Genomic DNA, 13,861 nt, shown 5'->3' on the forward strand with positions numbered 1-13,861 from the left:
GTAAAAGAGCCGACTCCTCGTGAATGACACATCATTATTCTGTTCGTCTAAAGGAGCCGATTCAGAGAGCCGACTCGTTGCTGAGCGCACATCCCGCCTGTGGGGGCTTCAGCTGGACTCCACTCTCTCAGTCAACAAAGCAAAAGTGTGTAAAAAGTTGGTGTGTGTCTGATTTTGAAGCTAGCAAGTTCCATGCGAACGAATTATAAGGACATTTTAATTGTCATTAAAACACAATTTAGGCTTTTAATTTAATTCCAATCACCGAACCCTGACTTTTAAAACGTGGGCGGGTTAGCAGATCATACGATGACCAATCAAATACAAGGAATGATCCTCAATGGGCGGGGCAAATGAGTTTTCATCCAATCGTAGGCGGTAGTTTGAGGAGTCCTGCTGCGTTCCTGATCCGGTGGGTCCTGCTGTTTGTTTGTTCAGGAATCGCTTTTATGGAGGACCGGAAATAATGAGCCGCGGTGATAGCGTGGATGGAGAATTTCCGCTCGCCGGGCTGTGGTTGCATTAATTCCCAGTAAAGCGGTGGTAGCTGTGTGTGTGTGTGTGTGTGTGTGTGTGGAAATGGAGCGGATGAAGAGCTCCATGCAGCAGGTCCCCAACCCGCTTCCCAAAGTGCTGAGCCGCCGCGCGGGCGGAGCCGCCAGCCTGGAGCTGGAGAGGGAGAGCTTCGAGCGCAGCCAGGTAACCCGAACCGCGCGCCCCGGGGTGTCCCCACCACAACCGCAGGGTCTGCCCAAAGATCAACCGGAACTTGATTTCTATAAGCGGCGTTCAGGGCTTTAATAACTCAGTGGCAGAAGCTCAGGACCGGAAGTGCATTGATCCGTGCAGTTACAGGATATTTATTTATTTATTTGTTTATTTATTTGAAGCTGCTCAGTAACAATGTTGTTTATTTGCACGCACAGGCTTAAAAATCCCCGCTGCTGAGGGGTGTGTGTGTGTGTGTGTCCGGGCATTGTCTCTTAGGTCAACATCAACAGTCTATAACGGCTCCGTGTCCCACTGTAATAACGGCTCCGTGTCCCACTGTAATAACGGCTCCGTGTCCCACTGTAATAACGGCTCCGTGTCCCACTGTAATAACGGCTCCGTGTCCCACTGTAATAACGGCTCCGTGTCCCGCTGTAATAACGGCTCCGTGTCCCACTGTAATAACGGCTCCGTGTCCCACTGTAATAACGGCTCCGTGTCCCACTGTAATAACGGCTCCGTGTCCCGCTGTAATAACGGCTCCGTGTCCCGCTGTAATAACGGCTCCGTGTCCCACTGTAATAACGGCTCCGTGTCCCACTGTAATAACGGCTCCGTGTCCCGCTGTAATAACGGCTCCGTGTCCCACTGTAATAACGGCTCCGTGTCCCACTGTAATAACGGCTCCGTGTCCCGCTGTAATAACGGCTCCGTGTCCCACTGTAATAACGGCTCCGTGTCCCACTGTAATAACGGCTCCGTGTCCCGCTGTAATAACGGCTCCGTGTCCCACTGTAATAACGGCTCCGTGTCCCACTGTAATAACGGCTCCGTGTCCCACTGTAATAACGGCTCCGTGTCCCGCTGTAATAACGGCTCCGTGTCCCACTGTAATAACGGCTCCGTGTCCCACTGTAATAACGGCTCCGTGTCCCACTGTAATAACGGCTCCGTGTCCCGCTGTAATAACGGCTCCGTGTCCCGCTGTAATAACGGCTCCGTGTCCCACTGTAATAACGGCTCCGTGTCCCACTGTAATAACGGCTCCGTGTCCCACTGTAATAACGGCTCTGTCCCTCTGTAATAACAGCTCCGTGTCCCACTGTAATAACGGCTCTGTCCCGCTGTAATAACGGCTCCGTGTCCCACTGTAATAACGGCTCCGTGTCCCACTGTAATAACGGCTCCGTGTCCCGCTGTAATAACGGCTCCGTGTCCCGCTGTAATAACGGCTCCGTGTCCCACTGTAATAACGGCTCCGTGTCCCACTGTAATAACGGCTCCGTGTCCCACTGTAATAACGGCTCTGTCCCTCTGTAATAACGGCTCCGTGTCCCACTGTAATAACGGCTCTGTCCCGCTGTAATAACGGCTCCGTGTCCCACTGTAATAACGGCTCCGTGTCCCGCTGTAATAACGGCTCCGTGTCCCACTGTAATAACGGCTCCGTGTCCCGCTGTAATAACGGCTCCGTGTCCCACTGTAATAACGGCTCCGTGTCCCGCTGTAATAACGGCTCCGTGTCCCGCTGTAATAACGGCTCCGTGTCCCGCTGTAATAACGGCTCCGTGTCCCGCTGTAATAACGGCTCCGTGTCCCGCTGTAATAACGGCTCCGTGTCCCGCTGTAATAACGGCTCCGTGTCCCGCTGTAATAACGGCTCCGTGTCCCGCTGTAATAACGGCTCCTTGTCCCACTGTAATAACGGCTCCGTGTCCCACTGTAATAACGGCTCCGTGTCCCGCTGTAATAACGGCTCCGTGTCCCGCTGTAATAACGGCTCCGTGTCCCGCTGTAATAACGGCTCCGTGTCCCACTGTAATAACGGCTCCGTGTCCCACTGTAATAACGGCTCTGTCCCACTGTAATAACGGCTCCGTGTCCCACTGTAATAACGGCTCCGTGTCCCACTGTAATAACGGCTCCGTGTCCCACTGTAATAACGGCTCTGTCCCACTGTAATAACGGCTCCGTGTCCCACTGTAATAACGGCTCCGTGTCCCACTGTAATAACGGCTCCGTGTCCCACTGTAATAACGGCTCCGTGTCCCGCTGTAATAACGGCTCCGTGTCCCGCTGTAATAACGGCTCCGTGTCCCGCTGTAATAACGGCTCCGTGTCCCACTGTAATAACGGCTCCGTGTCCCGCTGTAATAACGGCTCCGTGTCCCGCTGTAATAACGGCTCCGTGTCCCGCTGTAATAACGGCTCCGTGTCCCGCTGTAATAACGGCTCCTTGTCCCACTGTAATAACGGCTCCGTGTCCCACTGTAATAACGGCTCCGTGTCCCGCTGTAATAACGGCTCCGTGTCCCACTGTAATAACGGCTCCGTGTCCCGCTGTAATAACGGCTCCGTGTCCCGCTGTAATAACGGCTCCGTGTCCCGCTGTAATAACGGCTCCGTGTCCCACTGTAATAACGGCTCCTTGTCCCACTGTAATAACGGCTCCGTGTCCCACTGTAATAACGGCTCCGTGTCCCGCTGTAATAACGGCTCCGTGTCCCGCTGTAATAACGGCTCCGTGTCCCACTGTAATAACGGCTCCGTGTCCCACTGTAATAACGGCTCCGTGTCCCACTGTAATAACGGCTCTGTCCCACTGTAATAACGGCTCCGTGTCCCACTGTAATAACGGCTCCGTGTCAACGGCTCTGTCCCACTGTAATAACGGCTCCGTGTCCCACTGTAATAACGGCTCCGTGTCCCGCTGTAATAACGGCTCCGTGTCCCGCTGTAATAACGGCTCCGTGTCCCACTGTAATAACGGCTCTGTCCCACTGTAATAACGGCTCCGTGTCCCGCTGTAATAACGGCTCCGTGTCCCACTGTAATAACGGCTCCGTGTCCCACTGTAATAACGGCTCTGTCCCACTGTAATAACGGCTCCGTGTCCCACTGTAATAACGGCTCCGTGTCCCGCTGTAATAACGGCTCCGTGTCCCGCTGTAATAACGGCTCCGTGTCCCACTGTAATAACGGCTCTGTCCCACTGTAATAACGGCTCCGTGTCCCGCTGTAATAACGGCTCCGTGTCCCACTGTAATAACGGCTCCGTGTCCCACTGTAATAACGGCTCTGTCCCACTGTAATAACGGCTCCGTGTCCCACTGTAATAACGGCTCCGTGTCCCACTGTAATAACGGCTCCGTGTCCCACTGTAATAATGGCTCCGTGTCCCACTGTAATAACGGCTCCGTATCCCACTGTAATAACGGTTCCGTGTCCCACTGTAATAACGGCTCCGTGTCCCGCTGTAATAACGGCTCCGTGTCCCGCTGTAATAACGGCTCCGTGTCCCACTGTAATAACGGCTCCTTGTCCCACTGTAATAACGGCTCCGTGTCCCACTGTAATAACGGCTCCGTGTCCCGCTGTAATAACGGCTCCGTGTCCCGCTGTAATAACGGCTCCGTGTCCCGCTGTAATAACGGCTCCGTGTCCCACTGTAATAACGGCTCAGTGTCAACGGCTCTGTCCCACTGTAATAACGGCTCCGTGTCCCACTGTAATAACGGCTCCGTGTCCCGCTGTAATAACGGCTCCGTGTCCCGCTGTAATAACGGCTCCGTGTCCCACTGTAATAACGGCTCTGTCCCACTGTAATAACGGCTCCGTGTCCCGCTGTAATAACGGCTCCGTGTCCCACTGTAATAACGGCTCCGTGTCCCACTGTAATAACGGCTCTGTCCCACTGTAATAACGGCTCCGTGTCCCACTGTAATAACGGCTCCGTGTCCCGCTGTAATAACGGCTCCGTGTCCCACTGTAATAACGGCTCTGTCCCACTGTAATAACGGCTCCGTGTCCCGCTGTAATAACGGCTCCGTGTCCCACTGTAATAACGGCTCCGTGTCCCACTGTAATAACGGCTCTGTCCCACTGTAATAACGGCTCCGTGTCCCACTGTAATAACGGCTCCGTGTCCCACTGTAATAATGGCTCTGTCCCACTGTAATAACGGCTCCGTGTCCCGCTGTAATAACGGCTCCGTGTCCCACTGTAATAACGGCTCCGTGTCCCACTGTAATAACGGCTCTGTCCCACTGTAATAACGGCTCCGTGTCCCACTGTAATAACGGCTCCGTGTCAACGGCTCTGTCCCACTGTAATAACGGCTCCGTGTCCCACTGTAATAACGGCTCCGTGTCCCGCTGTAATAACGGCTCCGTGTCCCGCTGTAATAACGGCTCTGTCCCACTGTAATAACGGCTCCGTGTCCCACTGTAATAACGGCTCCGTGTCCCACTGTAATAACGGCTCCGTGTCCCACTGTAATAATGGCTCCGTGTCCCACTGTAATAACGGCTCCGTATCCCACTGTAATAACGGTTCCGTGTCCCACTGTAATAACGGCTCCGTGTCCCGCTGTAATAACGGCTCCGTGTCCCACTGTAATAACGGCTCCGTGTCCCACTGTAATAACGGCTCTGTCCCACTGTAATAACGGCTCCGTGTCCCACTGTAATAACGGCTCCGTGTCAACGGCTCTGTCCCACTGTAATAACGGCTCCGTGTCCCACTGTAATAACGGCTCCGTGTCCCGCTGTAATAACGGCTCCGTGTCCCACTGTAATAACGGCTCTGTCCCACTGTAATAACGGCTCCGTGTCCCACTGTAATAACGGCTCCGTGTCCCACTGTAATAACGGCTCCGTGTCCCACTGTAATAATGGCTCCGTGTCCCACTGTAATAACGGCTCCGTATCCCACTGTAATAACGGTTCCGTGTCCCACTGTAATAACGGCTCCGTGTCCCGCTGTAATAACGGCTCCGTGTCCCGCTGTAATAACGGCTCCGTGTCCCGCTGTAATAACGGCTCCGTGTCCCACTGTAATAACGGCTCCTTGTCCCACTGTAATAACGGCTCCGTGTCCCACTGTAATAACGGCTCCGTGTCCCGCTGTAATAACGGCTCCGTGTCCCGCTGTAATAACGGCTCCGTGTCCCGCTGTAATAATGGCTCCGTGTCCCACTGTAATAACGGCTCAGTGTCAACGGCTCTGTCCCACTGTAATAACGGCTCCGTGTCCCACTGTAATAACGGCTCCGTGTCCCGCTGTAATAACGGCTCCGTGTCCCGCTGTAATAACGGCTCCGTGTCCCACTGTAATAACGGCTCTGTCCCACTGTAATAACGGCTCCGTGTCCCGCTGTAATAACGGCTCCGTGTCCCACTGTAATAACGGCTCCGTGTCCCACTGTAATAACGGCTCTGTCCCACTGTAATAACGGCTCCGTGTCCCACTGTAATAACGGCTCCGTGTCCCGCTGTAATAACGGCTCCGTGTCCCACTGTAATAACGGCTCTGTCCCACTGTAATAACGGCTCCGTGTCCCGCTGTAATAACGGCTCCGTGTCCCACTGTAATAACGGCTCCGTGTCCCACTGTAATAACGGCTCTGTCCCACTGTAATAACGGCTCCGTGTCCCACTGTAATAACGGCTCCGTGTCCCACTGTAATAATGGCTCTGTCCCACTGTAATAACGGCTCCGTGTCCCGCTGTAATAACGGCTCCGTGTCCCACTGTAATAACGGCTCCGTGTCCCACTGTAATAACGGCTCTGTCCCACTGTAATAACGGCTCCGTGTCCCACTGTAATAACGGCTCCGTGTCAACGGCTCTGTCCCACTGTAATAACGGCTCCGTGTCCCACTGTAATAACGGCTCCGTGTCCCGCTGTAATAACGGCTCCGTGTCCCGCTGTAATAACGGCTCCGTGTCCCGCTGTAATAACGGCTCCGTGTCCCGCTGTAATAACGGCTCTGTCCCACTGTAATAACGGCTCCGTGTCCCGCTGTAATAACGGCTCCGTGTCCCACTGTAATAACGGCTCCGTGTCCCACTGTAATAACGGCTCTGTCCCACTGTAATAACGGCTCCGTGTCCCACTGTAATAACGGGTCCGTGTCCCGCTGTAATAACGGCTCTGTCCCACTGTAATAACGGCTCCGTGTCCCGCTGTAATAACGGCTCCGTGTCCCACTGTAATAACGGCTCCGTGTCCCACTGTAATAACGGCTCTGTCCCACTGTAATAACGGCTCCGTGTCCCACTGTAATAACGGCTCCGTGTCCCGCTGTAATAACGGCTCTGTCCCACTGTAATAACGGCTCCGTGTCCCGCTGTAATAACGGCTCCGTGTCCCGCTGTAATAACGGCTCCGTGTCCCACTGTAATAACGGCTCTGTCCCACTGTAATAATGGCTCCGTGTCCCACTGTAATAACGGCTCCGTGTCCCGCTGTAATAACGGCTCCGTGTCCCGCTGTAATAACGGCTCCGTGTCCCGCTGTAATAACGGCTCCGTGTCCCGCTGTAATAACGGCTCTGTCCCACTGTAATAACGGCTCCGTGTCCCACTGTAATAACGGCTCCGTGTCCCGCTGTAATAACGGCTCCGTGTCCCGCTGTAATAACGGCTCCGTGTCCCGCTGTAATAACGGCTCCGTGTCCCGCTGTAATAACGGCTCCGTGTCCCACTGTAATAACGGCTCTGTCCCACTGTAATAACGGCTCCGTGTCCCGCTGTAATAACGGCTCCGTGTCCCACTGTAATAACGGCTCCGTGTCCCACTGTAATAACGGCTCTGTCCCACTGTAATAACGGCTCCGTGTCCCACTGTAATAACGGCTCCGTGTCCCACTGTAATAACGGCTCCGTGTCCCACTGTAATAACGGCTCCGTGTCCCACTGTAATAACGGCTCTGTCCCACTGTAATAACGGCTCCGTGTCCCACTGTAATAACGGCTCCGTGTCCCACTGTAATAACGGCTCTGTCCCACTGTAATAACGGCTCCGTGTCCCACTGTAATAACGGCTCCGTGTCCCACTGTAATAACGGCTCCGTGTCCCACTGTAATAACGGCTCCGTATCCCACTGTAATAACGGTTCCGTGTCCCACTGTAATAACGGCTCCGTGTCCCGCTGTAATAACGGCTCCGTGTCCCACTGTAATAACGGCTCCGTGTCCCACTGTAATAACGGCTCTGTCCCACTGTAATAACGGCTCCGTGTCCCACTGTAATAACGGCTCCGTGTCAACGGCTCTGTCCCACTGTAATAACGGCTCCGTGTCCCACTGTAATAACGGCTCCGTGTCCCGCTGTAATAATGGCTCCGTGTCCCACTGTAATAACGGCTCAGTGTCAACGGCTCTGTCCCACTGTAATAACGGCTCCGTGTCCCGCTGTAATAACGGCTCCGTGTCCCACTGTAATAACGGCTCCGTGTCCCACTGTAATAACGGCTCTGTCCCACTGTAATAACGGCTCCGTGTCCCACTGTAATAACGGCTCCGTGTCCCGCTGTAATAACGGCTCTGTCCCACTGTAATAACGGCTCCGTGTCCCGCTGTAATAACGGCTCCGTGTCCCGCTGTAATAACGGCTCCGTGTCCCACTGTAATAACGGCTCTGTCCCACTGTAATAATGGCTCCGTGTCCCACTGTAATAACGGCTCCGTGTCCCGCTGTAATAACGGCTCCGTGTCCCGCTGTAATAACGGCTCCGTGTCCCGCTGTAATAACGGCTCCGTGTCCCGCTGTAATAACGGCTCTGTCCCACTGTAATAACGGCTCCGTGTCCCACTGTAATAACGGCTCCGTGTCCCGCTGTAATAACGGCTCCGTGTCCCGCTGTAATAACGGCTCCGTGTCCCGCTGTAATAACGGCTCCGTGTCCCGCTGTAATAACGGCTCCGTGTCCCACTGTAATAACGGCTCTGTCCCACTGTAATAACGGCTCCGTGTCCCGCTGTAATAACGGCTCCGTGTCCCGCTGTAATAACGGCTCCGTGTCCCACTGTAATAACGGCTCTGTCCCACTGTAATAACGGCTCCGTGTCCCACTGTAATAACGGCTCCGTGTCCCACTGTAATAACGGCTCCGTGTCCCACTGTAATAACGGCTCCGTGTCCCACTGTAATAACGGCTCTGTCCCACTGTAATAACGGCTCCGTGTCCCACTGTAATAACGGCTCCGTGTCCCACTGTAATAACGGCTCTGTCCCACTGTAATAACGGCTCCGTGTCCCACTGTAATAACGGCTCCGTGTCCCACTGTAATAACGGCTCCGTGTCCCACTGTAATAACGGCTCTGTCCCACTGTAATAACGGCTCCGTGTCCCACTGTAATAACGGCTCCGTGTCCCGCTGTAATAACGGCTCCGTGTCCCGCTGTAATAACGGCTCCGTGTCCCGCTGTAATAACGGCTCCGTGTCCCGCTGTAATAACGGCTCTGTCCCGCTGTAATAACGGCTCCGTGTCCCGCTGTAATAACGGCTCCGTGTCCCGCTGTAATAACGGCTCCGTGTCCCGCTGTAATAACGGCTCCGTGTCCCGCTGTAATAACGGCTCCGTGTCCCACTGTAATAACGGCTCCGTGTCCCACTGTAATAACGGCTCCGTGTCCCGCTGTAATAACGGCTCCGTGTCCCACTGTAATAACGGCTCTGTCCCACTGTAATAACGGCTCCGTGTCCCGCTGTAATAACGGCTCCGTGTCCCACTGTAATAACGGCTCCGTGTCCCACTGTAATAACGGCTCTGTCCCACTGTAATAACGGCTCCGTGTCCCACTGTAATAACGGCTCCGTGTCCCACTGTAATAACGGCTCCGTGTCCCACTGTAATAACGGCTCCGTGTCCCACTGTAATAACGGCTCTGTCCCACTGTAATAACGGCTCCGTGTCCCACTGTAATAACGGCTCCGTGTCCCACTGTAATAACGGCTCTGTCCCACTGTAATAACGGCTCCGTGTCCCACTGTAATAACGGCTCCGTGTCCCACTGTAATAACGGCTCCGTGTCTCACTGTAATAACGGCTCTGTCCCACTGTAATAATGGCTCCGTGTCCCACTGTAATAACGGCTCCGTGTCCCGCTGTAATAACGGCTCCGTGTCCCGCTGTAATAACGGCTCCGTGTCCCGCTGTAATAACGGCTCCGTGTCCCGCTGTAATAACGGCTCTGTCCCACTGTAATAACGGCTCCGTGTCCCGCTGTAATAACGGCTCCGTGTCCCGCTGTAATAACGGCTCCGTGTCCCGCTGTAATAACGGCTCCGTGTCCCGCTGTAATAACGGCTCCGTGTCCCACTGTAATAACGGCTCCGTGTCCCGCTGTAATAACGGCTCCGTGTCCCGCTGTAATAACGGCTCCTTGTCCCGCTGTAATAACGGCTCCGTGTCCCGCTGTAATAACGGCTCCGTGTCCCACTGTAATAACGGCTCCGTGTCCCACTGTAATAACGGCTCCGTGTCCCACTGTAATAACGGCTCTGTCCCACTGTAATAACGGCTCCGTGTCCCGCTGTAATAACGGCTCCGTGTCCCGCTGTAATAACGGCTCCGTGTCCCGCTGTAATAACGGCTCCGTGTCCCGCTGTAATAACGGCTCCGTGTCCCGCTGTAATAACGGCTCTGTCCCACTGTAATAACGGCTCCGTGTCCCGCTGTAATAACGGCTCCGTGTCCCGCTGTAATAACGGCTCCGTGTCCCGCTGTAATAACGGCTCTGTCCCACTGTAATAACGGCTCCGTGTCCCACTGTAATAACGGCTCCGTGTCCCACTGTAATAATGGCTCTGTCCCACTGTAATAACGGCTCCGTGTCCCACTGTAATAACGGCTCCGTGTCCCACTGTAATAACGGCTCCGTGTCCCACTGTAATAACGGCTCCGTGTCCCACTGTAATAACGGCTCTGTCCCACTGTAATAACGGCTCCGTGTCCCACTGTAATAACGGCTCCGTGTCCCACTGTAATAACGGCTCCGTGTCCCACTGTAATAACGGCTCTGTCCCACTGTAATAACGGCTCCGTGTCCCACTGTAATAACGGCTCCGTGTCCCACTGTAATAACGGCTCCGTGTCCCGCTGTAATAACGGCTCCGTGTCCCGCTGTAATAACGGCTCCTTGTCCCGCTGTAATAACGGCTCCGTGTCCCGCTGTAATAACGGCTCCGTGTCCCGCTGTAATAACGGCTCCGTGTCCCGCTGTAATAACGGCTCTGTCCCGCTGTAATAACGGCTCCGTGTCCCACTGTAATAACGGCTCCGTGTCCCACTGTAATAACGGCTCTGTCCCACTGTAATAATGGCTCCGTGTCCCACTGTAATAACGGCTCCGTGTCCCACTGTAATAACGGCTCCGTGTCCCGCTGTAATAACGGCTCCGTGTCCCGCTGTAATAACGGCTCCGTGTCCCTCTGTAATAACGGCTCCGTGTCCCACTGTAATAATGGCTCCGTGTCCCACTGTAATAACGGCTCTGTCCCACTGTAATAACAGCTCCGTGTCCCACTGTAATAACGGCTCCGTGTCCCGCTGTAATAACGGCTCCGTGTCCCGCTGTAATAACGGCTCCGTGTCCCGCTGTAATAACGGCTCCGTGTCCCGCTGTAATAACGGCTCCGTGTCCCGCTGTAATAACGGCTCCGTGTCCCGCTGTAATAACGGCTCCGTGTCCCACTGTAATAACGGCTCCGTGTCCCACTGTAATAACGGCTCTGTCCCACTGTAATAACGGCTCCGTGTCCCACTGTAATAACGGCTCCGTGTCCCACTGTAATAACGGCTCCGTGTCCCACTGTAATAACGGCTCCGTGTCCCGCTGTAATAACGGCTCCTTGTCCCACTGTAATAACGGCTCCGTGTCCCACTGTAATAACGGCTCCGTGTCCCACTGTAATAACGGCTCCGTGTCCCACTGTAATAACGGCTCCGTGTCCCACTGTAATAACGGCTCTGTCCCACTGTAATAACGGCTCCGTGTCCCGCTGTAATAACGGCTCCGTGTCCCGCTGTAATAACGGCTCCGTGTCCCGCTGTAATAACGGCTCCGTGTCCCGCTGTAATAACGGCTCCGTGTCCCGCTGTAATAACGGCTCTGTCCCACTGTAATAACGGCTCCGTGTCCCGCTGTAATAACGGCTCCGTGTCCCGCTGTAATAACGGCTCCGTGTCCCACTGTAATAACGGCTCTGTCCCACTGTAATAACGGCTCCGTGTCCCACTGTAATAACGGCTCCGTGTCCCACTGTAATAATGGCTCTGTCCCACTGTAATAACGGCTCCGTGTCCCACTGTAATAACGGCTCCGTGTCCCACTGTAATAACGGCTCCGTGTCCCACTGTAATAACGGCTCCGTGTCCCACTGTAATAACGGCTCTGTCCCACTGTAATAACGGCTCCGTGTCCCACTGTAATAACGGCTCCGTGTCCCACTGTAATAACGGCTCCGTGTCCCACTGTAATAACGGCTCTGTCCCACTGTAATAATGGCTCCGTGTCCCACTGTAATAACGGCTCCGTGTCCCACTGTAATAACGGCTCCGTGTCCCACTGTAATAATGGCTCCGTGTCCCGCTGTAATAACGGCTCCGTGTCCCGCTGTAATAACGGCTCCGTGTCCCGCTGTAATAACGGCTCCGTGTCCCGCTGTAATAACGGCTCTGTCCCACTGTAATAACGGCTCCGTGTCCCACTGTAATAACGGCTCCGTGTCCCACTGTAATAACGGCTCCGTGTCCCGCTGTAATAACGGCTCCGTGTCCCGCTGTAATAACGGCTCCGTGTCCCTCTGTAATAACGGCTCCGTGTCCCACTGTAATAATGGCTCCGTGTCCCACTGTAATAACGGCTCTGTCCCACTGTAATAACGGCTCCGTGTCCCACTGTAATAACGGCTCCGTGTCCCACTGTAATAACGGCTCCGTGTCCCGCTGTAATAATGGCTCCGTGTCCCGCTGTAATAACGGCTCCGTGTCCCGCTGTAATAACGGCTCCGTGTCCCACTGTAATAACGGCTCCGTGTCCCACTGTAATAACGGCTCCGTGTCCCACTGTAATAACGGCTCTGTCCCACTGTAATAACGGCTCCGTGTCCCACTGTAATAACGGCTCCGTGTCCCACTGTAATAACGGCTCCGTGTCCCACTGTAATAACGGCTCCGTGTCCCGCTGTAATAACGGCTCCTTGTCCCACTGTAATAACGGCTCCGTGTCCCACTGTAATAACGGCTCCGTGTCCCACTGTAATAACGGCTCCGTGTCCCACTGTAATAACGGCTCCGTGTCCCACTGTAATAACGGCTCTGTCCCACTGTAATAACGGCTCCGTGTCCCGCTGTAATAACGGCTCCGTGTCCCGCTGTAATAACGGCTCCGTGTCCCGCTGTAATAACGGCTCCGTGTCCCGCTGTAATAACGGCTCCGTGTCCCGCTGTAATAACGGCTCTGTCCCACTGTAATAACGGCTCCGTGTCCCGCTGTAATAACGGCTCCGTGTCCCGCTGTAATAACGGCTCCGTGTCCCACTGTAATAACGGCTCCGTGTCCCACTGTAATAACGGCTCCGTGTCCCACTGTAATAACGGCTCCGTGTCCCGCTGTAATAACGGCTCCTTGTCCCACTGTAATAACGGCTCCGTGTCCCACTGTAATAACGGCTCAGTGTCCCACTGTAATAACGGCTCCGTGTCCCACTGTAATAACGGCTCCGTGTCCCACTGTAATAACGGCTCCGTGTCCCACTGTAATAACGGCTCTGTCCCACTGTAATAACGGCTCCGTGTCCCGCTGTAATAACGGCTCCGTGTCCCGCTGTAATAACGGCTCCGTGTCCCGCTGTAATAACGGCTCCGTGTCCCGCTGTAATAACGGCTCCGTGTCCCGCTGTAATAACGGCTCCGTGTCCCGCTGTAATAACGGCTCTGTCCCACTGTAATAACGGCTCCGTGTCCCGCTGTAATAACGGCTCCGTGTCCCACTGTAATAACGGCTCCGTGTCCCACTGTAATAACGGCTCCGTGTCCCACTGTAATAACGGCTCTGTCCCACTGTAATAACGGCTCCGTGTCCCACTGTAATAACGGCTCCGTGTCCCACTGTAATAATGGCTCTGTCCCACTGTAATAACGGCTCCGTGTCCCACTGTAATAACGGCTCCGTGTCCCACTGTAATAACGGCTCCGTGTCCCACTGTAATAACGGCTCCGTGTCCCACTGTAATAACGGCTCCGTGTCCCACTGTAATAACGGCTCTGTCCCACTGTAATAACGGCTCCGTGTCCCACTGTAATAACGGCTCCGTGTCCCACTGTAATAACGGCTCCGTGTCCCACTGTAATAACGGCT

General features: G+C 54.4%; 1 protein-coding gene across 1 annotated transcript in view; it reads left to right on the top strand.

The window, feature by feature from the left end:
* Positions 1-400: 400 nt before the first annotated feature.
* The window catches only part of hip1 (huntingtin interacting protein 1), a 123,617-nt gene continuing 110,156 nt past the window's right edge, over positions 401-13,861 (top strand). The window contains exon 1 of the mRNA XM_060943670.1: positions 401-699. Within this exon, the coding sequence (XP_060799653.1) occupies positions 580-699 (120 nt within the window). The 5' untranslated portion in view covers positions 401-579. The remainder of the gene's footprint in view (positions 700-13,861) is intronic.

Source organism: Neoarius graeffei, chromosome 17 (assembly GCF_027579695.1).
Source record: "Neoarius graeffei isolate fNeoGra1 chromosome 17, fNeoGra1.pri, whole genome shotgun sequence".
Lineage (NCBI taxonomy): Eukaryota > Metazoa > Chordata > Actinopteri > Siluriformes > Ariidae > Neoarius > Neoarius graeffei.